Source organism: Filobasidium floriforme (genome assembly GCF_021052385.1).
Source record: "Filobasidium floriforme strain CBS 6241 chromosome Unknown HD553scaffold_1, whole genome shotgun sequence".
NCBI lineage: Eukaryota > Fungi > Basidiomycota > Tremellomycetes > Filobasidiales > Filobasidiaceae > Filobasidium > Filobasidium floriforme.
The window spans coordinates 559,865-585,530 of record NW_025763622.1 but is presented as its reverse complement, the minus strand read 5'-3'; the positions used below and the strand labels follow the sequence as shown (position 1 = coordinate 585,530).

Genomic DNA, 25,666 nt, shown 5'->3' with positions numbered 1-25,666 from the left:
GTAAGCGACATGATCAGAGTGATTTCATCTAGTACATGGGGTGGGAAGTGTATGTGTGTGTGTGTGTGTGTGTGTGACAGACCGTGCGTGCGTGAGTGAAAATCGGACCAGGTAAACCGGGTCGAGGGGGACATCGTAACATGCTTTGACGGGAGAAGGCTCCCTGCGCGTAAAGACTGGCTGGCTGGCTGGCTGGCTGGCTGGCTGGACCTGAGCGTCCTCTCTTCAGTCGTATGCTTCGTCTGCCGAGCGTCGAACCAATCGTCGGACCTTCTTCTTGTAACCTAAGTAACACGAAGCGGGAAGATGAGTGGTCATCGTTTTTGCTGAACCATGATATCGTGCGATGGCTCACCAGCAAAGTCCTCTCGCACCTGCTTGGCAGCATCGACATTGGCGGGCGAGTTGAGATCGGGCACGTCTTGCGATAACAGACTGATGACCGAGATGAGCTAATAAGACAGATAGAGCTGTATCAGTACTGCCGCCGTGTAGATCTGTGAATAGCGCGCCACGAAGACTCACCACCGTCTCCACTGAATGCACTGGCAACCACCGCTCCCCAGCATCCTCGTATCCATAGACGTCGTCACCAGGCGCGTGCTATAGATGATTTACGTTGAGCTCAAACGAGCTCGTGACTATCAGCAGATCGAATAGACTCACCAGAATCGAGATGCAGACAGTCCCATCGGCAAAAACTATTCAGGATGGAGAAACACCGGAACTTGAGCAGGTGCTATGCAGGACCATAAAGTCGGCTTGAGATTGCCTTACTGTTCGGATGCCACATGTCGGTCAGAAATCTCATCTTGGGAGGCAGCAAGGGGTACTCCTGCAACGATATGATAGCCGAACATCAGACTTTGCCACACAGGACGCCGTCAACTACATGGGACGACTCACTTCGGGGAACGTCAATCGAGCTTTCAAAAATCCTCCTTCATAGAGCGTATCAGCCGGTCTAAGTCAGGTATCAAACCAACATGGCCCACACATATCAGCTTCCTGTCCTTGTCATCACAATATACAGCACACGATCAAGAACACTCACCCCATGATCATGATCTCCCATTCCAGCAAGTTGTCATCGTCCACCAGACCTGCCGAGAACCCGTCGACCGGCCTCTTGCGCAGTTCTATATTGATAGAGATAGGGGGTGAATCAGCGACCTGATGAATGGAATCTCCCACTTTGAATCTTCCATGCGGCATCCAAGCTTTCGTGGGTACCCCTAGCAATTCCGTTCAGGCTCTCAAGCACTCACCCATAAGCTGCCTCTTCAGGATAAGGTGTCCATTCGAAGACGACGCCGTCGATGTTGCTTGTCTGCCGTTGTTTAGCGAAGGGGTGTTGTTGCCTGAACGAATGGAAGACATGATTGCTGGTATAGTGTGGCGAATGGAAATAAAGAAAGGACCTGATGAGGGTGAAAATGCGAATCAGCTATCAGGAAGCGTACGGACCGGTTGGCTTTGGCATGAATTGCTTACTGTCGGATGACGGGATTGACGGGGAGAAGAACAGACTTCGAGGAGGACAGAGAGCTGCCAAAGATGATCAGAGGATGTCTATCAAGTTGTTCCGATAGTTGCGGGCTAAACCGAGTCGAGGATGTTGAAGGTGGGGGTGGATGATGATTATGACCGTTCGAGCGACGAGGCGACTGGACTGAAGGTCATCCTTAGAGTATGTGGAGGTGAGCTCAGACTCGTCGGTGACCGCAATCTCGAGGGTCAAGTAACACATACAAACGGGCGTTCAAACAAGACCCAGTCACGAAATCGGGTGCGACAGAGTATGAGCTGCCAGAGTTGATGGTCAGAATGTATCCCTAAAAGTCTAAGGGATGTCGGATAAGATCGATTGTATCGTTCCGTCGCCCATTCTCGATGTCCCGGTGCTCAAAGGGCAATCGCGCCCCTTTCGATCGGACATGGCCGGAATCCTCGTTCGAAGGATATAGACCATCCTCACATGATCACATGTATCGTGATTGATCACTCTCATAACCATCAAATACTTGCATATCAAGTAGCTCCTCTATAGCTTCCTGTGATCTACAAACTCTACTCTGGACCTCCCAGCGGTCTGACGGAAGAGCCATCTTCCCTTGCAGACATACCTTTCCACTGGCCTACCCTCCGCGAACTTCGTTTGATCGTCCCACCATGACGTCCCGGACGACCAGCAGTACCAAGATCGGCATCTTGGTGGCCACGATGCTAGTGTCAGGGAGCGCAAATTCGCTACTGGTATGTCGTAGGCAGAGAAAATCATCATACACACGCACATAACTGATGACATGGTTTCCACGGCTTTCTCAGACCAAGTATCAGGTAAGTCGGCAGGTCAATCAATCAGGGATTGAATCATGCCCTGATTCGTGATCCTTCAGGATATGCAATGCGTCAAGAACTGTGCACCAGGAGATCACCACCGAGAAAACTTCGAACAGCCTGTAAGTTCCCGATGCCAGAATATAGCACATCACATGCTAAAACTGATATCCCTTGTTACGCAGGTTTGGCAAAGTCTCAAGTGAGCATCTCGACCTCATCTCGATTGGAACTGTTCGGGGTAGTCTTAACTAACGGGCTGTTGCATCACAGCATGTTCATCGGGGAGATGATGTGTCTTGTTGCGTTTGCCTTGCAACCATATTTTGCCCGCTTCCGAGGTCGTTCTACCGATGCCTACGAACCCCTATCTCAAGAGGACGACCGGGTCTCATCCGAGACAGTCCGACCGCCGGCAGTAAAGACATCTGGAGAAGACACGGACCGCACCATCCTCCCCTTGGCCGGCTGGGCCAAGTTCTGGTTCCTCCTGCCGACCATCTGCGATTTGACCGGGACGACCCTGATGAATGTCGGTCTCATCTATACCCCCGTCTCCATCTACCAGATGACACGAGGACTCCTCGTTCTCTGGGTTGGGATCTTCAGCGTCATCTTCCTTCGTCGAAAGCTGTACGCGTACCAATGGGTGTGTCTGGTACTCGTCACGACTGGAGTCGCGCTCGTAGGCCTCGCTGGTAGTCTGGTGAAAAAGGCCGCCGCGCCGGATGACGACCAAGGTTTGACCCTGTTAAAACGAGTCGCCGTAGCTGTAGCAAACATGGCGGGCCAAGAGGATCCTGCCAAGGTGTTCATCGGCGTGCTTTTCATCGCCGGCGCGCAAATCTTTACCGCTTCTCAATTCGTACGTCTTGCTTTCTCCAGACACCGGCGAGCTATTTTCGTTGATAAAAGCATGATGTTCGACTACAGGTCATTGAAGAGAAGATTTTGGCTACCTATGCCGTCGAACCATTGGTCAGTCTATTCTTACATATGTGCGATTGCTCGGCACAGCTGAAGATGTTTATTCAACCTGCACAGCAAGCAGTCGGCCTCGAAGGCCTGTTCGGAGTCCTGCTCATCATCATCGCCATGCCCATCCTGCATCTCTTGTTCGCCGCGAAGTCGGATTACTTTGACATCCCGCTTGGGTACCGTCAGATCATCAATGATCCCAAGATCGCGGGGATCTCCGCTGCTATCTGCGTGTCCATCGCTCTTTTCAACTTGTCTGGTCTTTCCGTCACGAGAGCCGTCAGCGCTGCTGCTAGGTAGGTACAGGACAACGTATTCCTGATACAGCAACTGTAGCTCATTCGATCTTTGCGACTTTGGGTGCAGATCTACGATCGATACCTGTCGAACCTTGACCATCTGGATAGTCTCGTTGAGTCTCGGTTGGGAGGTCCTCATCTGGCCTTATAGCTTGCTTCAGGTTGCAGGATTCGCTCTACTAGTGTAAGCCGTTGCTTTCTTACTTCAATCCGATCGACTCCGTATGGTAGCTGATCTTGAGAGCTACCTCGAATAGATACGGTACCTTCGTTTTCAATGGCCTGGTGAAGCCCCTCATCTTTGCCCCCAGCGCCATCGCTTTGCCGCACGAAGCGTCTCTAGAGCATACGGGCGGTTTACCAGCCGCAGGTGCAGAGGGGAGAGTAGGGTACGACATCTTGCCCGAGAATGAGAGCGGTACCTCGGGCAGTCGCACTCCCACCGGTCGATGAACACCGGCCGGATTATGACTAGTTCTCGTGCATACCGCCGTGCTATCTGGATACAATGACTTTGGCATATCTACACGTTCATGTGCATAGGATGATATTTGTGATTCTGCCACGCCGCTTCCCTCTTGGCTTACAGTCCTTGATAAAGGTGCCCATCTAGTGTCATGGCTGAAAGCACCGGATTTCTTTGTCACCCTCTCTTTGAAACATGGATAAATTGCCAAGGGCTCGCTCTGCTTTTGCCAAAGTCAGTCCTCAACCACCAGTATCGTGCATCCCGAATGATGGGCTTTTGATGTTTGATTCCCCGAGTATACCATATCAGAATAAGAACTACAACATACACATAATCGCCGACGATGTCGTCTTCCCGAAGGATATCTTTGCGCTTTCGGTTGTGCCCAGCTCTTCCACATATTCTTCCCTTCTGATGCTATCATCTCTATGGGAACTGAGGTTGACATCCTACATTCTCAACTGCCTCAAAAGGATTTCACTGACCTTGCGGAACAACCACTCACTCTAACTCAGAGGCTGCAGGATGAGGGAGAAGACAAAGACAGCAAACGAGTCACATATGTCAGGCCTGATTTTACCATAGTTACCATCAATACATCTCAACTTTGCGACCACTACTACCACGCCCTGTTGTACTGGAAGGTTAAGATAGGGTACGATCTCAACAAGGGCTTCGTCCAGGTTGTTTGGGCGGTGCTTGCGCAGGATGTACGATTCCACAAAAGAGGCGCAGAGGGCAGTGCTTCACGAAAGAGGCGTAAAGAGCTTTGCTTCACAACGCTTACATTAGCTGTACGGATTAGTTGTCCCGCGCTGCTCGTACGATTCGGTTTAGCCCGCATTGTGGCCCGCTCAAGCAAGCAGATTGTAGCCGAGCTTGCTCTACGAGTATAATCAAGAGTGACATGGGCGCACTACTCGGTGATCCACAACTGATTGGAGTCAGACCCCGAACACTCCCAGCTATTATGAACCCGGAATTAGCAGGCTGCTACCCCTCAGCTTCAATGATCGACTCACGTCTGCACCGGGTGATTGCCCTGGTAGCGGTCATTCTCGTCTCCTTCGATCGCATCTTTGCGATTAAGGCACTGATCTGGAAATTGGAGGAGGACCATTTCAGTATAGAGTAAAGCTCTCGATACACTTCTGTTCCACCCACTGTCGCCAGTAACCGCGATGTGATCGTCACCGAGTTCTGTATACCAAAACCTGGTAACACGTTGGCCGAGAAAAGGTAAGCACGTGTTGTGGTATGGAAGAAGACAGCGAAGTGATAGCAGATGAGCCATGTGCTTACCATGCACCAGGACTCCGGCCAATCTCGGAACTGTATACGGGACATATCAGTCCAACAGACGCGGACAAGCCGCCCATTGACAGAGACCACACGTACCATCTCTGCATGGTGACCTTGTTTCCGTTAGCCGGGGTGTCTCCAGCGTGCAAGCAGTATTCAGTCCCGTCTAGCCTGAGCAATTGGCTTTCGCCCCTCGCAATCAACCAATTTTGGTTTTGGATCGCAGCGCCGTCCTTCTCTTCACATGGAGCCCTAGTAGTATTGCATGGCATGTCAGAATCTTGTTGTCTGAAAATAATCGGTCGATCCACTTACACCGAGACCAGACCTCCGCTTTCGACGTTTTCGCCAGCAACCGTCAAACAAACCGGCTGAGTTCCGTCCCAGAGACTAATGTGACCTTGGTATTCGATTATGTCACAGGTCTCCTGTCCCTCCCCATCTCTCTCAAACAGGGGCATCGCTGTGACAGCCGTCAAGGCGAGAAACGCGACGATAACAGAACGCATACTGAGAATGTTGAAGATTTCGCCAGAGGGCTAGCCATCATCAGAGGTGCAGATTTTCCGCCACTGGATGAATATATCTATATCGCAGAATCTTGAGCAGCAGCTAGGTCCGGCGATCAGGCGTAAACGCGCCTTCCCCTTTCATGCTCCGTGTTTCGCGCTACTCGAGGTCATAACATGAAACGCGCAGACTCCTGTTTCACCTTGGAACAATCAGGGGAAAAGCTCAGCATCTTTCTAACCATCTCTGCAGGCTTTTACTTGGATGAGACATCAGGATCCCTATCATACATTCCTTTCTGTGCACGTCTGTTCACCCGAGAATCTGATACAAGCTACCCGGCTTCATTCCGATCAAGGAGCTGAGGTCATGCCTTTGAGCAGTTTCAATTGAGCCTGCTTGGGCATTACCCGTATCACTCCAACACGAGTGTCTTTGGATCTGAATCGTATCGAGATGGTGAGCGGAATGTAGATTGACGTCATATATCAAGCAGCGTATGATCATCACAGCAGCAATCTTTGAGCTACTCGTGGATCGCACGGGCATAGCCAAGTCCCAACCGTTTGAAGCGGATTGTTCCGAGCACCTGGAGGTCTGACGCTGATCAACAGCGTATTACTCGTAGAAGCATTATTTCCGCCGAACGGTTTGTTGCTAGATCGTATCGGGAGTGGATTGAGAACTACACGTAATGCGATATATTCGATACAGTAGACAGGTTTACATTGATTGAGAATGTGAGCTAGCACCAAGCAAGCAAGGCAATTATTTTCCTTCCTTTAGGCGCCTCGTGTCGTGCCACGTAATTCCGAGATCTTCGCATCTATAACAAGCTTAAACTGCCGCCAATCGGACAGTACTCTTCTTGACAGACCCAGGTGGACTGTTTCTCTTCGATCCTGGAGGAGTCGTTCTCTTCCTGGGTTTGAAAATGTTCTGGGCATTGCCCGAGAAACGGGAAACCGGTTTGGTCTCGGCCACGGGCTGTTCCGGTTGGATTGTTTCGAAGTGATTGACAAGGTATTTGTTGACATCGCTAGTTGAATGGGTTCGACGTTCCTCGAGATGTCCGAATGGAGACGCAGTCTTTTCGTCTCCAGCCCAACAAAATCTGAAAGTAGCAAGGAGTCCAGGTCGTAGTCAGTATGTGTAAGAGAGATGCGTTGGGGACCGTCAAGACTCACTGTTCGAGAATCGTCTTGTACGACATGTTTGCGATATCGTCAACGCTAGACGATCGATGCGCGGGCAGATCGCGATCAACTGGGCTGTTCGGAGAATCCGATGCACTCGAATCAACCGAGCTGGCCATCGATGGTGGCGAACCCTCCATGGCATTATCACCCCTCAAACCCAGCGCATTGTCGTCAGCCTCGGCCCCGTTGTCATCGAATGAGGTATCGTAAAAGCGGAGTCCGTTGACAGGGAAGGGTGGCTCGCTGTATTGCCTGGGGAGTCCAGTATGCGGCACGCCAGTGTTTTTGCGCTTGGGACCGGCAGTCTGAGCCGGAGCCATCGAGCTAAAGTAGTCGACGGGAGGTGATGGTTCTTGCACCTGAAGGACGGGAGGAGGCAGGGTGTCTAGGTGGAGACTGGATTGGGTGACGGTTCGGTCCGAAGCGGCAGACGAGGGCATTTCCGGTCGGACCAGCGAGGGCAGATCGACGTTGGACAGCTGGGGCGAATAGAACTCCATGCTAGGCCCAGTTGCGGCGTTGGAAGCGAACTTGATTCCACCAGGAGAACCGGGCAATTCGGCGTGTCGACCGCTGGGCGACCTGGATTTGCCGCCCCTGGCATTGCTCAGGGAAGCGCCAAAGTCGTACCGTCCCGCCAAAGGCGAGAACATAGGTTGAGGACTACTGGGTCCGCCATCACGAAGTCGGGGGCTGGGCAGACGGTCCGACTGGCGGGAGGGCGAAGACCTAACACCGTTGCTGAAACGCGCCCCTCCCACCTTGGGCCCTTCATCCCCGGCCGAGAGCCTATCCAGATGCATCTTCAGATCGGCCATCCTGTCCTGTCGCTTCCCTGCCAGATCCCATTGCGACGTTCGTCCACCGATAGCCCGGCCCATACCTGGCGAGATCATGCCGACACCGTTCGAAGCGCTGGGCCGAGAAGCGATCATCTGGGGCCTACGGTTGATGGGTACCTTCGTGAACGTGACGTGGTAATTGCTGCCGCCGTTATTGTCCCAGATTTCTTTACTTCCAGCCATGTACCTCAGACAGATGAACAAGTTCTTCTCCTCGATCTTGTTCATCATGTCTTGCAGCTTGAGCGAGAACTGGAACCGATCGAACGCCCCGCCCTGCACCGAATCCTTGTAGGTAGCCGACGTTTCATTTGTCGTCTGCCACCAATCCAGAGTGAACCTGACGGCAACCCATTTCTCAAAGGCAATGTTGCGCACACGTATGATCCCCTTGAGGTTCTTCCTGTCTTCATCGAGAAAGATGGACTCGAGGAAGATGTCGGCATCGTGAGGCTGTACGGTAGGAAAGTTGGGAAGCTTGATTTGCAACAAGCTCTCTCCATCGTCCTCCTCGTCGGTGTGTGGGAACGGGTATTCTTCGCCCTCGGAAGTTGTGCAATCGGCCGGACTACCGTTCCGGCTGACCACCAGAGGTTTCTGGTCGTGCAAGAACAACTTGACCCGCTCGAGCTGTGTGTCGAAATGAACGTACTTGGGGGCGCCCGGTGTCGTAGGTACGCTTCGAGCGGAACTCAGAGGCGCATCGAGCTGAGTGATGTCGCCGTACGAGCTGACAGCCTTGAGAGCCGGCTTGACCACCTCGCCCGATTTCTTCCTCAGCAAAGCCGTCGCGGGACTATAGGGCCCGTTCAGACTCGATAGCGGTGCACTGGTGAGACCCCTATCGGCCGTCTCCCGGATCCCGTTCAGATCGAGCTTCAACGCCGATTCGTTTCGTTGCGCCGAGGTTCGGCTACCGAGAGGACCGGGCCGGATAGGTTTTACGGGAGCGAGCTGTCGCAGCCCGACTTCGGATTGTGATCTCGTCAAGCTCGCCTTTCTCGTCAGGGTAACGGCAGGCGCAGGCGGGACCGCAGCGGTAGCAGCGGGTTCAACCACGGCGACTGCTTTTCTCGGCACGATTGTCGATAGATCCTTCTTCTTCTCTTCCGGCGGTGTGTCCACCTTGGTCGCCCCGATCGGCGTCGTGTCCACCTTGTCCACGTCCTGTTCAGTATTCCGTGACCTTCCTCTAGGCGTGGTGCTGATCGTCTTTTCCAACGACCCGTTGAACCGTTTCGTCCTCGGAATAAGCTCCATCGAGCCCTGTCTCGTCGGGCTCGCCTCTCTCGAAACCGTCCTCGACGTGCTCGCCGAGGCTGAACTCTCATCCGGACTGTCCGGCACCATCTCGGTGAAGCCAAACAACCTCGGTCTTCGGTTCTTCATGACATTCAGGTCATACGAGTCGTTGTGGCGGAAAGAAACGTTGGACAGTCGGTTGATGCCATCCGCGTTCGAGCCGTTGATAGAAGCCGCCGTCATCGAATCGATCGATGCGATGGGTGGGGTGTATTGGGCTCCAGTGAGTCCGGTGATATCGGTCACTTCGTCTGGTTCGAGGGCGAGGGTGTGTCTCTTGGGCGGCGACCTGACCGAGGGCAAGCACTGTGCAGCGAAAACGCTCGTACTGCTCGTCAACGGCGTCGACTTGATGGGTTTACTGCGAGATTGTCGGGCGGAGCCGGGGTTATTAGATGATGCTGATGAAGATGATGATGATGCTGATGCCGCAGGGGGTGCGGTGAAAGGGAGACCTTCAAAGGCGTGATCCTTGGCAACGACTGTCGATGGCTTGGGTGGCAATCCGGTCTGCTTCGTCGTCTTGTTCGAGGACGGGCTGTCGAACACGTCCGACGTTCCCTGATTTGTCCTGGGTATCGTCGAGGACCCCGAAGAGGATCCCGCCCGTTCCCTCGTCAGATTTGAACCAGGAGCGAGTCCGACCGGCTCGGGTTCTTCCTGATGGTGTCCGCTGTAAAGTTGATGCAGAGACGGACGTCAGCACTGACGCGATGACCGAGACCAGAACAGCAAAGGTAGACTTACTTGACGATAGCCTTTTTAAGATCGACGTCGAACGTCAAGAACTCGTCTGGACTGGAACTCCTCTGAGAGGCTACGCTCGGCGAGTCAGGGTGTATGAAGGGCATCTTGAATCGAGATGGATGGGTTGTCCCTGCCCGGTTGTGAGCGATATAGAAAGCGAGGAGAGGTGTCGCAGGTTTGCAGACCCGGTGTTGAAAAGTGGAAGTAGTCGAGATCGAATCGTCGAAAAAGAGCTGTCGTTCAGATTGCAAGACACCCGGTCTAGATCGTCAGACCTTCGTGGTCCTTTGTTCGAGAAAGAGCTGATTGGGGTATCCAGGTATGGAGACTAAGCAAATTCGATCCCCCCCACACGAACCCGGAAGCAACACGAATAGATAAGACGGAGAGAGTGGTTGTCAGCTTTTAGTCCAGTTTGCACGACGACGTCGACGGCTACGATGATACAGGGCCGAGAAGGATGTGCGAGGAGGAAAGGGGATGGGACGACAAAGGATGCTTACGGAGCAGATGCAAAAAAGGAAAGAGGACCGAAAAAATCGAAGGATGTAGCCTGGATGTCGAAGCCGACTGAATGTCCGGGGATGATGCGAGGGGTCTGTTTTCCCAGCCCAACTATCGCTACAGCTAACGGCTCGACCAGAGTCCCAAGGCGAGCAACAAGCAAGAAGAGGTTGACGATGCCTCTCTGTCCAAACAACGTTCCAGTCGGTGGCCGCGTGTTTGGCTGATGCACTGTTGAGGTTGGGATGATCCACCTTTTGCTCGCTGCTCGGGTGATGAAGATCCAAACGAGAGACGCGCGCGCGTGTGTAAGCGAGTGTGTGAGGGGAGAAGGGGGAGGGGAACCAGAGAGACGAATAGAAGCTTCTGATCCACGCAGAGCGAATGACGTCGAGGGCGGGGAGCTCGGAAGAGGTTGATGATCTCTTTCTGACTTGAAACTTCCAAGCTTCCAACTTGCAACCTGCGCACAATCGCAACGACCGTACAGATAGATACATCTCGCACACTCGTCTCAACACGTAGCAGAAGGCTGGAAGATCGACCCGAAAAACCTCCCGGGCGAATGACAATACGATAGCTCCTGCCTACGATCAATTGGTCGAATTTTTACTCCCCTCTCGCGCCTCTCGTCGTCCCCCATAGCGAAGTATCTCGTGGGTGACAAGGCTCACACGATGTACTCGTACACTCACACACAACCAGGTCCCAGTTCACATGTCCACAGATTTCATCCCCACGGCTTCACAGCCCGCCCAATTGCGAGACAGATTACACCCCCACGGTCCACAGTCGCAACGTCTCGGACGGTCGAAACCACGATTGGGGGCAACAGGTACCGCAGTCGATCGTATCGCATGCCCGCGTCGCCCCCACGCTCATCGAAGGTTCCGTCTGCTCCGTCCGCGTCGGGGGTCACCCACGGTTCCCTCTCTGCCGCGGTTCTCCCCCTTCTCCCCCTTCACTCGAAAGTGGGCGCTAACGGAATGTCTCGCTCGCTTCGCTTATCGAGTTTCCATAGCCGCAGGTTCTCTCACATGTGCAGGTCGGTGGCAAAAAAAAAGTAATCGATTCATTTTGCCCGGGTTCTGGTTCACCATATCCAAGAAGAAGCTGTGAAGGACGACCTAATTCGCTACATCGTAGGTCGTTGATCCGTTTCGCGGACGGGATCAACGAGGTCGACCGAAGCTAGCGTCGATCCCCGGCTCCGGAGATGAATGTGTCCATGCGTGTCCATGTGATATACAACCCCAAATCGAGCAAGAGACCAAGAAAGCCTGCCAAACCGATGTGTTTACTCGCACTTGCCGCCGGCTCGGTTACAGAGCGTTGTGAAGGAGATGGCACGCCATTTGCGACACATCAAAGGCTGCACGAGACAAGTGCAAAACGATATCGATGGGTCAGCCTTCGGACCTCCACCGTGCGCTTTCGTTTGGGACTCGCCTCATGAGACTGATCAACCGGAACTCGGTCCCGCCATCCGGGTCGAGCGTCTCGGACGACAAGACGCATGTGACCGTATGCATTCCCGGTGCTAGACCGGTCGCGACCGTCGTGAACCTAGAGCCTACCCGTCAGCTAGCTATCGCCGTCGATATTCTTCTCGACGCTGTACGTACCTGCCAATGTTCAGATCTCCGTTATCCCACCACCCATCCGCTCTGACCTTGTCCTCCTCCCGGTCATCGACCCAACAGTCGATGCTGCCTAACCCAAACGTTTTGCTTCTCAGGCTGTACAACTTGATCGTCCCCAATCGAGTCTCGATATCGAACGTCAGCTTGGAACCCGGTTCGTCGGCCTTGAGGTAGACTTTTTGGGGCCGGTCGGGGTGTGACCAGGTTGACCTATGGGTAGGACCGGGGTAGGTCAGCTCGAAGCATCGATCGCTGGCACGACTGTCCTCACGTACCAGCCTGAATTCGTATTGGGTGTCAGGGGATACAGAGTGCTCCTCGTGCTGAAACACTGTGGTTCCAACGGCACATTCGTCGTCCCCTCGTCCCAGTGCTGCAAGAATCTTAGCTACAACGACGACAAGCGAGATGGGGTTAGCGACTCGATCATGGCCGGCCGACACACAGCCCAAACTGATACTCACCCTGGGTACCTCGCCGTGCTGCCAGTCTCCTGGCCATACGCCTTCCCACAACCGCCCTGATTCGCCCTCGGCATGTTTCGCCGGTTGGAAAGGACCCCAAGGTTTAACGTCCTTGGGCTGATCTTGCCAAAACTCGTCGTCCTCTGCGACGAGCTCGCGTTGTTCCTGAATGTCGAACGGTTTTCCATAAAACTCTGAGGCCGGGTATAGAGGTACGCTAGGTTGGGTCTTGAAATGCTCGGTCAGGATCCTGTCCATGATCATGCCCAACCGTTCTTGCTCGTCGTTATTGTCGTTATAGTGATCGTTGTCGTCGGTGTCATCGTCATCATCATCATCATCATCCTCTTCATCGTGGTTCCTATTGCGCCGATCCTGGTCCTCGGTGTCTTCCTCGATCTCGACTAGCTCGCACGCGGTGTCCTGCACAAGCGATGCTACGAGGTTGGCCAGATCTTGGTGACCTCTTGCATTGATGTGCCGCGTGTCAGGATCCTGCCACCAGTTGATGGTATAGTACGGATGCACGAGGTCAGGGTTCTTCATGAAATGTGCCGCCAAAGGGTTTCTCTGCCTGAGACACACAAAGTCAAGCCAGTCTGGTTCAGCCTCGACGAATGAACACGAGTCTGACAGCGGGAGAAAGACTCACGTAATTATAGGTACATCGTAGTACACCCCGACAGGCATGTGCACATCTCCGCCCCCTGCCATGCTCCTCCCAGACAATGCCATCGCCTGGACCAAGATGACGGCCGGTCGGTTGGGCGATTCCAGAATCCCCCTTAGGAGGTTTTCCATGTTCTCGGTATGTTCGGGTAAAAATTCGTCGTTGACGGATAGCTCGATTATGATCAGGTTGGATATTGACGTCGGAATGTGAAGGGCGTGACAAAAGGAGAAGTAGTCGGATCCGGTGGCTGTGAGAAAGTACTTTCCACATCAGCCAACTTGACTTGACAACCTCGCCCGGGTTCGACCGCCTGGAACTCACCCGGCACCGCCCCATTGATTCCCTTCCATCCATTCTCGCTGGCCTGAACCACCCTCCATCCTTCTTGCTCCTCTCCTGACTGCTTCTGCTTCTGCTTCGTAATCCGAGCCTTCTCCCTCGCTCTCATCTTCGTAAAATCCTTCGGGGGCGGCATGAACGTGTTGAACCAATCTGTAAGTTTGTTTAGCCACGTCTCGCTCGCGTCGACTTGATGGCCGTTCGTCACTGAACCTCCGATAGCGCTCACGATGAGCTCTTCGCCTAGGATGGTTCGTCGGACCATGTCCCTCAGCCGAGCCCTCGAGCCTTCGTGCGTCCTGGCCATGGCGAGATTCCGTTTCCCGTATTTCTGCGTCCACCTGGACTTGTCTCGTTTGCATTGTTCCTGCAACGCCCGCACCCTCGATTCCAACAATTCATGGCTCAGAGGTTTTAATTTCGACTCCGATTCCGTCCCTGAGCTAGATTCCCTCTTAACTAGGCTTGCGAGGGTCATTGTCCGGTTCCTCCTCTCGGCTATGGCCGCCAATCGGCCTGTACTCCATCTCGAGCTTGACCCCGTCCTTGAAGGGTTCGACTTTGACGTTATCCGATGTGAGATCCAAGACCCTGACGAGTGAGAGTGGACCCAGAGGAGCAGGACGACGCATGAGAGAGTGATGAGGACGAGTCCTTGTCGGAGATTGATATGGAACGGCTTATGCATGGTCGGCCGACGACTGTGGAGAGAGTGTGGAGGATTTGGCACCTATTATTTGTGTTTGCACTCGGCGACCGGTCCTGAAGACGTGTATGTCAGACCCGGAGATGAACGAGGTCAAAAAGTGGGATTATAATCTCGATCCAGCGATGGGACTAGGCCTAACACATCGCATCATGATCGGCTTTGGTCTTGCCAAGTTGTATGGACGTCGAAAGTTAGGAGTATGAATTTCCGCAAGGCAGGCAGGGGCCAAGAATATAGAATGCGGAACAAGTTCATGTCTCGCTCTCGGGATCAGATACACGCAGATTCTCAACGGTATCAGATATACAGATAGGAGCTGGGACACAGACGGACTTACGCACACTAGTAGCTAGTACTATTATAGTTACAACGATCATCACCCTCCATCGACCTCGCCTCAACCCTGCTGCCACAACGACGTCTTGCCCTCCAACGCGTTCTCGTCCAGCTCGGCAATCTCTTCAGAGGTCATCTCCAATGTCAACGCTTTCGCATTCTACGCACGGCGTGAAAGCAAGAACCCGGTCAGGAATCCAACGCTGTCCGACCGTCTCGAGCCTGTAACCCACTCACCTGCTCGGCCTGTGACTTGTTCCTCGCCCCCCCTAGCGGGATGGCGCCTTTGGCCATGACCCACCCGAGGGCGACGGCACTGACGGGAACATCGTGAGCCTTGGCGATCCGTCGCATGACCTCCAAGAGCGGTTCGAGCGTGTCCATCGGAATATTGGAGAACCTCCTTCCCGACGGTGGGGGGTTCGCCGCAGAGTATTTCCCGGTGAGTCGGCCCATCGCCAAGGGCGAGTCTACAGAGTAGAGTATCGGTCCCGTTAGTCTGAATTCGAGTGCAGACGTCGAGTCCAAACCATGCGCTCACAGGCGAGACATGTGATTTCCTTTTCCTTCATATACTGCAGCAAGCCGTTTTTAAGGGGCAGCGTTCGGGCGAGGTTGAACTCGATCTGATTGCTAGCGAGCTTGATCCCGTGGGCGTCGCAGGCGGCCGTCATCTTGATCCTACGGTTCGAACGGTTCAGTGCGAGCCTGTCAAGCTGGAACAGGACGGCGACTCACAGTTGATCCTGGCTAAAGTTGCTGTTTCATTCAGATCCCGTCATAATTTCCTACCTGTCAGCTCCCAGTCCTTCATCTTCAAGGCACTGTTCTCATTACGGCCTCTCACCTGACTCCGACCTGCTTGGCCAAGCCTTGTTTCACGACCTCGGCCAACTGCTTAGCTTGCGCATCGTACGAAAAATAGGACGTGTTACTGTGAATCTGTATTACGCCATTCAGAACCTCATTAGACCTGGTTGACCTTTCCCGTGCGAGGCCTGAAGTCAGTGACTCGCCTGATATAGCTCGATGCTGTCCACTCCCATCCGTTCGAGTGACGCTCTAAGCGAGGTGACGATCCCGGGAGTGAAGAAGGACCAGTTCATCGGGTTCGGCATGGGCAGCCCTGTGACGAACAACGGATCATATAACCGTCAGCGGAACGTCCGGTCGTTGGTACTGTTGAGATTGAAGAAGCCGAAAGAGGCTCGACACTGACACTTGGTAGCGAGGACGACCTTTTTGCGTTCCTCCTCTGGGGTCTCTTTGAGTAGCATGCCGATGATCTCTTCGCTCTTTCCCATTCCTGGCAAAGCGAGAAGAACAAGAGGGAGCGGAAGACGAGTTTTAGCAAGCAATCATGAAATGAACTTTGGCCTTGAAGCGAGCCTACCGTAGACCTAAAAAGTGCGGTTGAGAGGCCCGGCCATAACTCGACCTTGTCAGTTACACCACTCGATAATATATGGTCGTACAAGCCGCTCACTTCGGCCGTGTCAAAAAACGGATACCCAGCCTCTAGACATGCGAACCAGGCCTCCCTGATTTGAGGCAAATCCTCCGGTTTGTAGCCCCAGGTCTTGTCGCCCCATGACCAGGTTCCCAGTGAGATCGCGGGTACTCGGATAGGTCCGATGAGGGCGGTCTTGATCGACATTGCGAGCAGTTGTGTCGGGGTGCGTTCGTGGCTCTGACAAGATGTTTATGGCCCGTTAGACTCTAGTTCTCGTGGCGCTGAAGCTTGGAAGTTGTTGCCAGCTATATATATATACACACGATGTAGACGGGATGATCCTCGTAACACGGCAACGGCGACGGCCATATCACAGAATGACGATGCCCGATGGGACCAGAGGGCTGTTATCAAAGAAATCAAAGATAGCATTGCAACAACGATTATCGATTGAATTGACGTGTCAATGACTAACTAACGGCACAAACCAACGCCGAGGCGCTCGGGGCGCGGGATGATCGGACCGATCGGACCCGACGAGGCGTCTCGGTCAACGTTGACCCGAGAGTGAGACTGACCATTTGAATCGCTCGCTCAACCACGTACCACCAAGATAATTACAATAGCAGTTCGACTTTCCTGTACACGAAACCCCGCTCACATCAACCCTCAGCACAAACCTGCAGTCGACATCCGAGCAACTAACTAACTATGAGCGAGATCACCTCGAACGAACTCGTCATCGAGCGCAACCCAGCATCGCTGCCCAGCTGCTCGGACGACCTGATCAAGAAGATTGAATACTTTACCGTCGAACCGCGATGGGTGTTTGTCAGGGTGGAGAGTACGGGAGGACATATTGGGTGGGGTGAGGGTACTCTGGAAGGGTAAGTGAGAGTTCTACCTGAATGTATCTGGATGCGGAGCTGAGCCGAGCTTCTTCCGGCGTCGTGTTGTAGGCACTCTGAGCCCGTAGAAGGCGCTCTAGCCTCGCTCGCACGGCTGTTCATCGGCTGGCCTACCGACAACATCGCCGACATCTGGGAACACGCCTACCGAAGTAGGTTCTACCGAGGAGGAGAGGTCGTCATGAGCGCCATCTCTGGATTAGATATCGCCCTGTGGGATCTCAAGGTAGGTCAACGATAAGATAGGGGCTCGGTTTTGCTTAGAGGTCGGCGCATTCAATGGCGGAGGCGATTTGTTCTCTCGATAGGGCAAACGACTGGGCGTACCGGTCTGGTCGCTCCTCGGTGGCCTCGTCAGGGAAAAGGTCAAAGTCTACGTGAGTCTGTTCACATTTACGGACTGGTGCTCAAGACCTCGTGACTTACAACGCCCGTAATGCACAGTGCTGGATCGGTGGAGAACGTCCGGGGGATATCCTCGCCGAAGCTCAACATCGCAAAGACAACGGTTTCCGAGCCGTCAAAGTCAGTCCCTCTGCTCCCGTCTCAATGCTATGCTTTAAACGTTTCCCAGCTGATGTTCGACGACGAGCAGATGAACGCCACGGAAGACATGCACTGGTTGGACAGCCCGCTCGCGCTAGACGGTGCTGTCGAGAGGTTGAAGACGGCTCAGAGCGTAGGGCTCGATGTGGGAATGGATTTCCATGGACGAGGTCAGTGCCAACCGTGAAGTACCCGACAGTACGCCAATGATAGTTCTCATTTCAACAGTCCATCGACCCATGGCCAAACAACTCGTGGCCCTCTTGGCGCCCCTCCGCCCCCTCTTCCTGGAAGAACCCCTCCTCGCGTCCCATGTATCGGAACTCGCCTCCCTGGCCAAGATGTCTTCCGCACCCATCGCCCTCGGAGAACGCTTGTACACGAGGAACGACTTCCGGCCGTATTTCGAGCAGGGTGCTGTGGATGTGATCCAGCCTGATGTGGCCCATGCTGGTGGGATCAGTGAGACGATGAGGATCGCTCGGATGGGGGAGACATATGATGTGGCGTTTTGCCCGCATTGTCCCAATGGGTGAGGGTCGGCTCGGCGTTGCCGGTTGTTGCTTTCGTACTAAAGGTGCCTCCTCTCTCGTCTGTCTCTTTGCAGACCGATCTCCCTCTTCGCTAGTATCGCCATGGACGCCGCGCTCCCCAACTTCGGGATCCAAGAAATGTCCTGGGCCATCCATTACAACAAGGGCGCCGACTTGGGGACGTACCTCAAGAACCCCGAAGTCCTGGAAGTCAAGGACGGGTTCATCAAGGTGCCCATGAGCCCCGGACTCGGAATCGAAATCAACGAGGAGATGGTCAGGGCGAACGCAAAGGACGCTAAGCATTGGTCAAACTTGGTCTGGCGGGGAGAGGACGGAGGGCTGCGGGAGGTAAGCGCTCTTGTGCCTCGCTATGCATGCTCGCAACGGCTGATTGATCCTCTGTTTTGACTGGGCGGTTTAAGTGGTGAACGTGTCGTGCGAACTATAAGCATCTCCCGATAAATTCGCACACTTGTAGCGCCTGAAAACCAGCTCTTTATCAATTGGTTTGGACATCACTCGCCGCGGCCTTGTCCAAAGAACATTTGTAAAACAGTCACATCTCGCGTTCTCGTTTAATAGGGAGAAACATAAGGGATACAGGATTCGGGTTATAGAAACAAAGGTATTTTTCGGGGTGGGGGGTCTTTACTGGGTCGTGGCGGAGTCATCTATCAGGTTCCGCAGAGGTGGTGGTCGTTCAGGTCGTATGCGATTCAAATCGCAGATTAGGAAAGGGATGAAGAAAGGTTGTCTAGTGCGAGATGTACCTGCACAACGGGGAAAATTGTCAGTAAAAACGTTTTGGTTCCATGCAGAGCAGCTTGATGGACGTACTGGAAGACGAATGACACGTCGCCCTGTCCGAGCTCGGCGCGCAACACATCATCGTGCAACTTGCCGAGTTCCGCATTCGGGTAGTGGTTCCAACTGAGCACAACGGAGACGTCAGCAGGAGAATCGCAACGAATTCGCTAACAGATCGTGACTGACCTGCTAGTATCACCATACAGCAAAGCCGGCGCCTTGACTAGCTGCTTCCCGTCTCGGCACCTCTTGCATTTGAACGTATCATGGGTATCGCAGACCGTAGTCTCGTTGAACTTGAACAGTTGCCTGAGGTTGTCCACCGAGAAATGACGTTCGGTGTCCTCGGCTGCATCCACCACACAAGCGGACAAGTCTTGCTTCGAACATCTGTAAGGATAGCGTTTCCCGTCAGCGTGAGTCGCAATCCGCCGAAAAGAGGTTTATTCAACTTACTGCCTCTGGAAAATCTTCTCTTCGATTGTTCCGGTAGCCTGGAATCGGTATACGAAACACTCCTTCTTCTGGCCGTCACGCCATACACGAGCCAAAGCTTGCTGGTCGCTCGCACTGCGGTCGACACCGACAGATCAGTCTGAGACCTTGCGTAAATTGAAGATGACCGGACTCACGGATTCCAAGCAGGATCGAACAAGATCAGACGGTTCGCGCCGATCAAGTTGATACCACAGCCTCCAGCTTTACTACTAAGCAGGAAGACAAACTCCTTGCCTTCAGGGTCATTGAACCGGTCGACCAGTTTTTGACGCTTGTTGACGTTCATTGTTCCGTCGAGACGCAAGCAGCCGTATCTATGCAGTAAGGGTCGAATTCGTTAGCCGGATCATCGCTAAAGTGACAGATCTGAGCGAGGCTCACTTTTTGTTTCGACATAACCTTTCCATCAAGTCTAGAGTTTGGGTGTAATTGCTAATAAGCACGATCTTGTCATTCGTTCGCTTGTTGATGTGATCCAAGAACCTGATCACCAGAATCAAATCAGCTCAGGAGTCAATAATAAGCTATCGTATGATGGCTCACCTCTCCAACACCATAAACTTTCCGGAATACGAGCAGTCGACGTATCGAGCCGATCCTCCTGCACCCTTCATTTGGTAATCGTCAGGCAAAACCTTTTCGCATCCAGGCAAATCTTCGGGCAGGTTGAGCAAATCCGGATGGTTACATAGCTTTTGCAAGATATTGATGGCCTTGAGCGGTTGCGAACCGGTTCCACGCAGTAGCTTTTGGATCTCGGGCGAGGTGATGAACAGACGGTATAGGGCCAATTGCACCGGGCTGAGACCACAAAAGACTACGTGTTCGTACTTGATCGGCACTGTGACGGCATGAATGCCAGGTCAGTCATGCACATGATTAGGTCACGACCGTCTCGACTCACAGTACTTGGACAACAGATCGTTGGTACGTCTGATGATGAACTTGCTGACTAGATTTCCCAGCTCCTTTAACTTGGCATCGCTCTCCACCCTCTCCTTTTCGCTCGCATCGGCATCTCGCCCCCTCAGAATTTTGAGCTCGAAATTCTTCCTGAAATCCAGCCTTGTACCCAGGTATTCGGGGTTGGCAAAGTTGAGCAGGGCAAAGTATTCCGAAAGATCGTTCTGGATAGGAGTACCGGAGAGGATAACGCGTCGTTTGCAGTTGAGGGTCGTAAGGGCCTGGAAAGTCTGCGAGTCGGCGTTCTTGAGACGATGTCCTTCGTCACAGAGAAGCAAGCCGACAGGACAGTTGGCGAGCTCATCCTGCAAGGATCGAAGCGTTTCATACGAGACCACCATGACTGATGCAGCAGATTGGAATCATCAGGGACAACTCGCATAGAATCGGAAATCCTTTCCGCGACTCACCTGGTAATGTCACCCCTCGTCCCTTGGCAGCAACCCATCGCCTGACAGCGGGAATTAATTCGGCCTTGCCACCCTTTCCGTCGACCAGCAACGGGTTCACTGCTCCCGGTCCCAACCATTTGACTATGATGATCAGAACCGCTTCGTCAGTTTGAGAAACGCCATCGACCGGTGTATCGCTTGTGTGACTAACCCAGCTCGTTTCCCCAGTTTCGTACAAGACTGCTAGGGCATACGACGATGGCCTTGTCAATCGTACCCTTTCCAGAGACGGGCGACTGTTTCAGCAGAGTCCACATCAGGGCAATGCACTGAAGCGTTTTTCCTGCGTGGAAGGGATGTGACAAAGACACCGAATCAGTTTGTGTACAGATTCGATTGCCTTGCTATACGTTACTCACCTAAACCCATTTCGTCTGCCATGATACATCCAAACGCGTCCTTGGCCATTAATCCGGTCGTGCACCTGTACAAGAACTGTACGAGTCGAATTGACCATCAGGATCCAGCCGAGCGAAAACAAATTCTCTGGAGTCACTCACCTTGACACCCTCGACCTGATGTGGCCTCAACTTTGCCGTCAACCTCGGATCGATGACCACAGGAACTTTAACGTCTTCCTTCTTGACCACCTTGTCCAGTCCTAGGATCACCTTCAGGCTCTTGTGCGGTCCATTCTTCTCTCGATCTTCCTTTTGTCGCCTGATCTTTTCCTCTTCTTCCCGCTTGACAAGTTCCTCCGGGCTCAAATTGGCTTCGATCGAGGTTGGGTCGGGTTCAGGCTTGTCGTCAATGGTAGGGTCGTATAGCACGATAGCGTGGTCGGCCATAGGGTCGAATAGGGGTCGGGGCAGGAGGATGGGCTGTATACGACATCCGAGGGCGGCATGAGAGAGGGTATGTCGGACCGGAGATTCGGCGTTCTTGGCCGTGATTGAGGGAATAGAGAAGCTGATATAGGCAGTGGTCAGTATACCTGCCGCGATGCATCGAATCATTGCCTCTGACGCTGCTCACCCTTTGCTAAAGACGAGCTCCTTTGCCTTCACCGCGAACACCGGAAACTCTCGATTGCACAGCCTGCCCATATCCCCTAACACTCCATCCGGACCATACTCCTTGTTTCCCATCGAGTAACTGCTGTTGACCTTTTTCTTCTTCCTCGGATCGCCATCAGAATCGCTCCCACCGGCGTCCTTGTCGTTCTCCTTGTCATCCGCCTGACCGTCCTCCTTGTACGAGATTCGTTTGCGTTTCCTCTGACCTACCGTACTTCTCGTCGGGGTCGGGCTGCTGAAAGAAGGTGTGCGGAAGGGTTTGAAAGTCGGGGTACCGAAGCCAGCTCCACTTGCGGTCAGGGGTGAGGGTTCCCCCTTCTTTCCGCTGTTCGAGGGGAGACGCCTAAGCATGACGAGACGTGGAGAGCTAGTGGTAATAAGGAGGGGTCGCTATAAGCAAGATGTGGAAGCGTTGTCGGCGGACGTCGGCGGACAATCGTCGAGCTAATAGGTAGGATAACAGGTCGAGGCAATATGATGTTGAAGTCGACCTCGGGGAGAGAGAGAGGCGAGGATTGAGCGAACTTGATCGCCATCGCGTCGATCGAAATTAAACCGAGAGATCAAGAGGCGATGTGACATAGACCCATCCCATAGGTCACTTACGTCACTATTTACATCCGCTCTCTCTTCGCTGCCACACCCCTTGCTGTTTACTTTTCGGAAGTAAATTGAAGCATCATTCCATCATCAGGTGTCCTAATCAGCTTCTTCGGGGCACAGGGTTTGGGCCGAGCATACCGCCCACTTTCGCTATAAAGGTGGTTTTTATCGCCAAGTAACCATCAACCTTCTCCCGAATCATACCGTTCGGATATGGTCAGACCTGGTACCATCTACCATCACTGCTCATCGCAGTCTGTATCAGGAAGTCTCGTCAGCTAGGTAGCTAGGTAGCTAGGTACGGAGGTGAGTGTGCCATTCCGAACGGCATCTCGCACCTTGCTTCTTTTATAGTAGCCCTTGCCAACATCCACTGTATTGATCTATTCCTTCTTAGGATTAGGCTTCTCGATCGTCTCTTCGATCGGAATCTCTGGTTCGATCAAGGCTCGTTCTCCGCTCAAACGACAGTCGACAGCCAGAGTGAGTAATCGAGTGAGATTGCTCCAATTGGTCTACCGGCACGACTGATCGCAGGGGTTCGTTCATAGATTCAGCTTCTCATCCTTTATATAAGGTGACTTCCATCGTGTTGCGAGCCGCACATAACGACTCCGTCTAACGATCTTCAGTGGCGATGTAAGCAGTTGCTCAAGACGTCATAACCTCGACTCCTCAGCTGACCTTCTTCGATTCACTGTGTCTCTGCAGAGTATCACTCGCGTCACATACAACACATCACGGCGATCATCTCTAGCACCTCTTACACGGCTCCATCCACCCAGCTTTCGTCATCATGCCTCGTCTCGGTACCGTCAAGAAGCGTGGTACCGCCAAAAAGGCCAAGAAGGTCACCATTTCTGCCAAATCTACCAAATCTGCCAAATCGACTTCTACCCAATCTCCGACTGATGATCCCGCCGTCGATCCCGACACTGCAGTCAAAGCTGAACCTGAACCCGAGCCCGAACCGGAGAATCCGATTCAGGTCGACCTGCATGACAAGCTCGTCGTCCTCGACTTGGTTCGTGGGTGGGAGATCGGACAGGCCCTCCGAAGCAAGACAAAAGAAACTCCCTACAGGACCCGATACAATTACTATGGCGAGGCATACTCATTCAAGAATGCTCAGGAGATGCTGGACGATGCCAAGCCGATGGATCTGAAGGACGCCACCATGCTGTGGACCTCTCTCTTACACAACTCGAGCTTGAATTGGAATGGACGTAGGGGAGTGAAGAAGGATTACAAGCGATGGACTTTCAAGCATTGGGCGGGTAGAAACAGAGGTCCCACGTCATTGACGGTGGATGCGAGAGGGAGCGAGCACAAGCAGAGGATCGTCTCGGTAGGTTCTTTGACAGTTGAAAAATAAACGCCCTGCGACAAGCTCGCTAATCACCTCTTATTGCCACTGACTAGGTCCAGAGAAGATTGCAAACCCTCGAGGTATCGGCGGCCAACCAATGGTACATCCGATCCTACGGTCGTATCGCCGAATGCTACTTCATCCACAATCCTGAACCAAACAACGTCGAACTGTCCAACGAATGGTACACCTACAACAACGATTTTACCGACGAAAAGCGACGTCTCCGACAAGTATACGGTCCCAGGGTCATCGACATGTCCAACGAGAACGGCAAGGCCTTGCTCGACTTCGTCTTCGGTGATGTCGCTGTGAGCCGATACGTACCCAGCGAGATCGGACTGCCCAGGCATTGGTCGATCTACTGCTCCTCTCTCGTCGAGCAACCCGCTTTCGAAGTGGTCTTGCAGGAAAAGAAGATTTCCAAGGTGAGACCTTGGAATGCGCTGTGCCTTGCTCATAGTGATAGATCGCATTCACTGATCACGATAACTCTTCCCGTATTCTGACCGGCCATGCAGTACACCTTGGAGAAACAGGCTCGAGACAAGGCATACAAGGAAGAGCTTGAAGTGTACTATGCAAAGTGCCGCGAGGAAGCGGCGGCCAGGCTTGCGGCGACGAACGGACAAACCGGGACCAACCCAGGTATTGTCGGCTCTGAGGAGAACGAAGCCGGACCATCCGCCGATCAGACCGAAACCAACCCTGTCGTTGACAGTGAGGCGAACAAATCAGCCTTGCCCTCTGCGCACGCTCAGGACGGTGACGAGACCAGCGATGCTTACTTTACGCCTGACGAAGATGAAGACGATGATGATGACGAAAAGAAGGACATCGGCAAGAAACGCAAAAGAGGTCGACCCACTCCAGACGATTCCGAACTCACTGGCGAAGACGATGCCTAGAGTTAAGCCGATCACCTGAGACGTGGCGCGAGAGGACAAGAAGGAAGGATTGAAGGATCGAGGAAGATCTAGCTCGTTGCAGCTTGCAGAGCGTCCATACGACCCGTACGAATTCGAAAGATACGATATGTGCGAGCGACAATATGTGTGTATCAGTAGTCTACCTAGAGCTCGCAGAGAGCCGTTGTGACAGTGTATACTTGTGGCGAAGAGACGCCCTCCCGGCTGTTACAGCTGAATCATGTTATCTATGCCTCCGTTGTCGGAGACCCCAGAGTAAATGACGAGGACGCGTGAGAAAGGCTTGATCCCTCACGCGTCCCCCCCTTCGGTAGCAGCCCCGTGCTACCTTCGGTGAGATCAAGCTGCGCACCGCTTTGACCCATGATGTCCACATCCTCACTCCTTTCGACTCCTAGTTTGTTCACAGTCGTCGTATCGTCTGCCACTCTCCATCTAGAAGGAGCTTCGTGCAAAGCAATCGCTCTCTCTCCGCCCCCGTCGGATTCGTCTGGCTCGTATCGACACACATCGGCGATCAAACGATAACAAAGTACAAAGGTGAGCTTCTCGCTTTTCGTATCAACAGACTCGGGATCACGCCGGGCGATCTGGTCCAGCTTCCATCCTTCGAATTCGCCCACTATCACTGGACTACAAGAATGTCGTAATGGATGAGTCGAAGGAGATTACAGCTCGGTTGGGACAAGTGGGATCAAGTGGGAATGAGCGGGACGTTGATGAGGCGCTGCGAGTTGATCAGACGACAATACAAGTGGGAGGCGACGATAGTTCGAGAACGGCTCTTCACACGGCCGAAAGTGCAGGTGGATACAAGGAAGCCTATACACTGGAGGCCTGCTGTCAGATCCAACATGACGATATCGGGGTAGACTGCCAATTGTCAACGAAAGAAGAAGACTGGATCAAGGGGAACGCGTTTCACGTTTC

At 53.3% G+C, this 25,666-nt stretch overlaps 10 protein-coding genes across 10 annotated transcripts; 3 read left to right on the top strand and 7 right to left on the bottom strand.

The window, feature by feature from the left end:
- Positions 1–176: 176 nt before the first annotated feature.
- Positions 177–1,820, bottom strand: HD553DRAFT_302406 (putative ubiquitin-conjugating enzyme E2). Its single transcript, XM_046178740.1, has 10 exons — positions 1,753–1,820; positions 1,495–1,684; positions 1,269–1,421; positions 1,055–1,139; positions 907–964; positions 778–835; positions 667–701; positions 526–603; positions 356–452; positions 177–284 (listed from the first exon to the last, which is right to left on the bottom strand). Exons 3-10 carry the CDS (start codon positions 1,378–1,380, stop codon positions 226–228), a joined length of 582 nt encoding a protein of 193 aa, XP_046040064.1. The 5' UTR covers positions 1,381–1,421; positions 1,495–1,684; positions 1,753–1,820; the 3' UTR covers positions 177–225.
- Positions 1,821–4,380, top strand: HD553DRAFT_302405 (uncharacterized protein). The gene is made up of 9 exons (XM_046178739.1): positions 1,821–2,256; positions 2,329–2,340; positions 2,400–2,462; positions 2,526–2,542; positions 2,614–3,205; positions 3,274–3,318; positions 3,385–3,614; positions 3,685–3,801; positions 3,875–4,380. Exons 1-9 carry the CDS (start codon positions 2,173–2,175, stop codon positions 4,068–4,070), a joined length of 1,356 nt encoding a protein of 451 aa, XP_046040063.1. The 5' UTR covers positions 1,821–2,172; the 3' UTR covers positions 4,071–4,380.
- Positions 4,381–5,002: 622 nt separating this feature from the next.
- HD553DRAFT_338118 (ricin B lectin domain-containing protein) lies at positions 5,003–5,849 on the bottom strand (the record flags this gene model as incomplete). Its single annotated transcript, XM_046182326.1, has 6 exons — positions 5,003–5,051; positions 5,109–5,184; positions 5,251–5,300; positions 5,389–5,418; positions 5,485–5,640; positions 5,704–5,849. 6 exons carry the CDS (start codon positions 5,847–5,849, stop codon positions 5,003–5,005), a joined length of 507 nt encoding a protein of 168 aa, XP_046040062.1.
- Positions 5,850–6,538: 689 nt separating this feature from the next.
- On the bottom strand, positions 6,539–10,239 carry HD553DRAFT_5042 (putative phosphatase regulatory subunit-domain-containing protein). The gene is made up of 3 exons (XM_046184276.1): positions 9,989–10,239; positions 7,086–9,914; positions 6,539–7,012 (listed from the first exon to the last, which is right to left on the bottom strand). Exons 1-3 carry the CDS (start codon positions 10,090–10,092, stop codon positions 6,736–6,738), a joined length of 3,210 nt encoding a protein of 1,069 aa, XP_046040061.1. The 5' UTR covers positions 10,093–10,239; the 3' UTR covers positions 6,539–6,735.
- HD553DRAFT_5041 (uncharacterized protein) lies at positions 10,240–11,130 on the bottom strand. Its single transcript, XM_046184275.1, has one exon. It carries the CDS (start codon positions 10,990–10,992, stop codon positions 10,387–10,389), a length of 606 nt encoding a protein of 201 aa, XP_046040060.1. The 5' UTR covers positions 10,993–11,130; the 3' UTR covers positions 10,240–10,386.
- Positions 11,131–11,898: 768 nt separating this feature from the next.
- On the bottom strand, positions 11,899–14,089 carry HD553DRAFT_266702 (uncharacterized protein; the record flags this gene model as incomplete). Its single annotated transcript, XM_046177497.1, has 8 exons — positions 11,899–12,058; positions 12,118–12,345; positions 12,411–12,523; positions 12,600–12,836; positions 13,005–13,173; positions 13,252–13,519; positions 13,594–13,646; positions 13,752–14,089. 8 exons carry the CDS (start codon positions 14,087–14,089, stop codon positions 11,899–11,901), a joined length of 1,566 nt encoding a protein of 521 aa, XP_046040059.1.
- A 420-nt stretch (positions 14,090–14,509) lies between these two features.
- On the bottom strand, positions 14,510–16,445 carry HD553DRAFT_4975 (NADP-dependent oxidoreductase domain-containing protein). The gene is made up of 9 exons (XM_046184272.1): positions 16,143–16,445; positions 16,050–16,056; positions 15,876–15,962; positions 15,673–15,782; positions 15,504–15,598; positions 15,395–15,415; positions 15,198–15,337; positions 14,894–15,126; positions 14,510–14,816 (listed from the first exon to the last, which is right to left on the bottom strand). Exons 1-9 carry the CDS (start codon positions 16,311–16,313, stop codon positions 14,718–14,720), a joined length of 963 nt encoding a protein of 320 aa, XP_046040058.1. The 5' UTR covers positions 16,314–16,445; the 3' UTR covers positions 14,510–14,717.
- A 280-nt stretch (positions 16,446–16,725) lies between these two features.
- Positions 16,726–18,869, top strand: HD553DRAFT_4954 (enolase C-terminal domain-like protein). The gene is made up of 8 exons (XM_046184269.1): positions 16,726–16,996; positions 17,069–17,243; positions 17,326–17,394; positions 17,462–17,542; positions 17,613–17,733; positions 17,792–18,095; positions 18,171–18,447; positions 18,522–18,869. The coding sequence occupies exons 1-8, from the start codon at positions 16,821–16,823 to the stop codon at positions 18,525–18,527; spliced, it is 1,209 nt and encodes a 402-aa protein (XP_046040057.1). The 5' UTR covers positions 16,726–16,820; the 3' UTR covers positions 18,528–18,869.
- On the bottom strand, positions 18,525–22,331 carry HD553DRAFT_4953 (putative DNA recombination and repair protein Rad54B). Its single transcript, XM_046184267.1, has 13 exons — positions 21,795–22,331; positions 21,320–21,728; positions 21,179–21,254; positions 20,971–21,102; positions 20,778–20,900; positions 20,309–20,710; positions 19,948–20,245; positions 19,786–19,887; positions 19,539–19,718; positions 19,363–19,476; positions 19,093–19,296; positions 18,937–19,029; positions 18,525–18,869 (listed from the first exon to the last, which is right to left on the bottom strand). Exons 1-13 carry the CDS (start codon positions 22,184–22,186, stop codon positions 18,854–18,856), a joined length of 2,541 nt encoding a protein of 846 aa, XP_046040056.1. The 5' UTR covers positions 22,187–22,331; the 3' UTR covers positions 18,525–18,853.
- A 903-nt stretch (positions 22,332–23,234) lies between these two features.
- Positions 23,235–24,715, top strand: HD553DRAFT_321121 (uncharacterized protein; the record flags this gene model as incomplete). The annotated part of the gene is made up of 3 exons (XM_046181215.1): positions 23,235–23,786; positions 23,861–24,235; positions 24,329–24,715. The coding sequence occupies 3 exons, from the start codon at positions 23,235–23,237 to the stop codon at positions 24,713–24,715; spliced, it is 1,314 nt and encodes a 437-aa protein (XP_046040055.1).
- Positions 24,716–25,666: the final 951 nt, after the last annotated feature.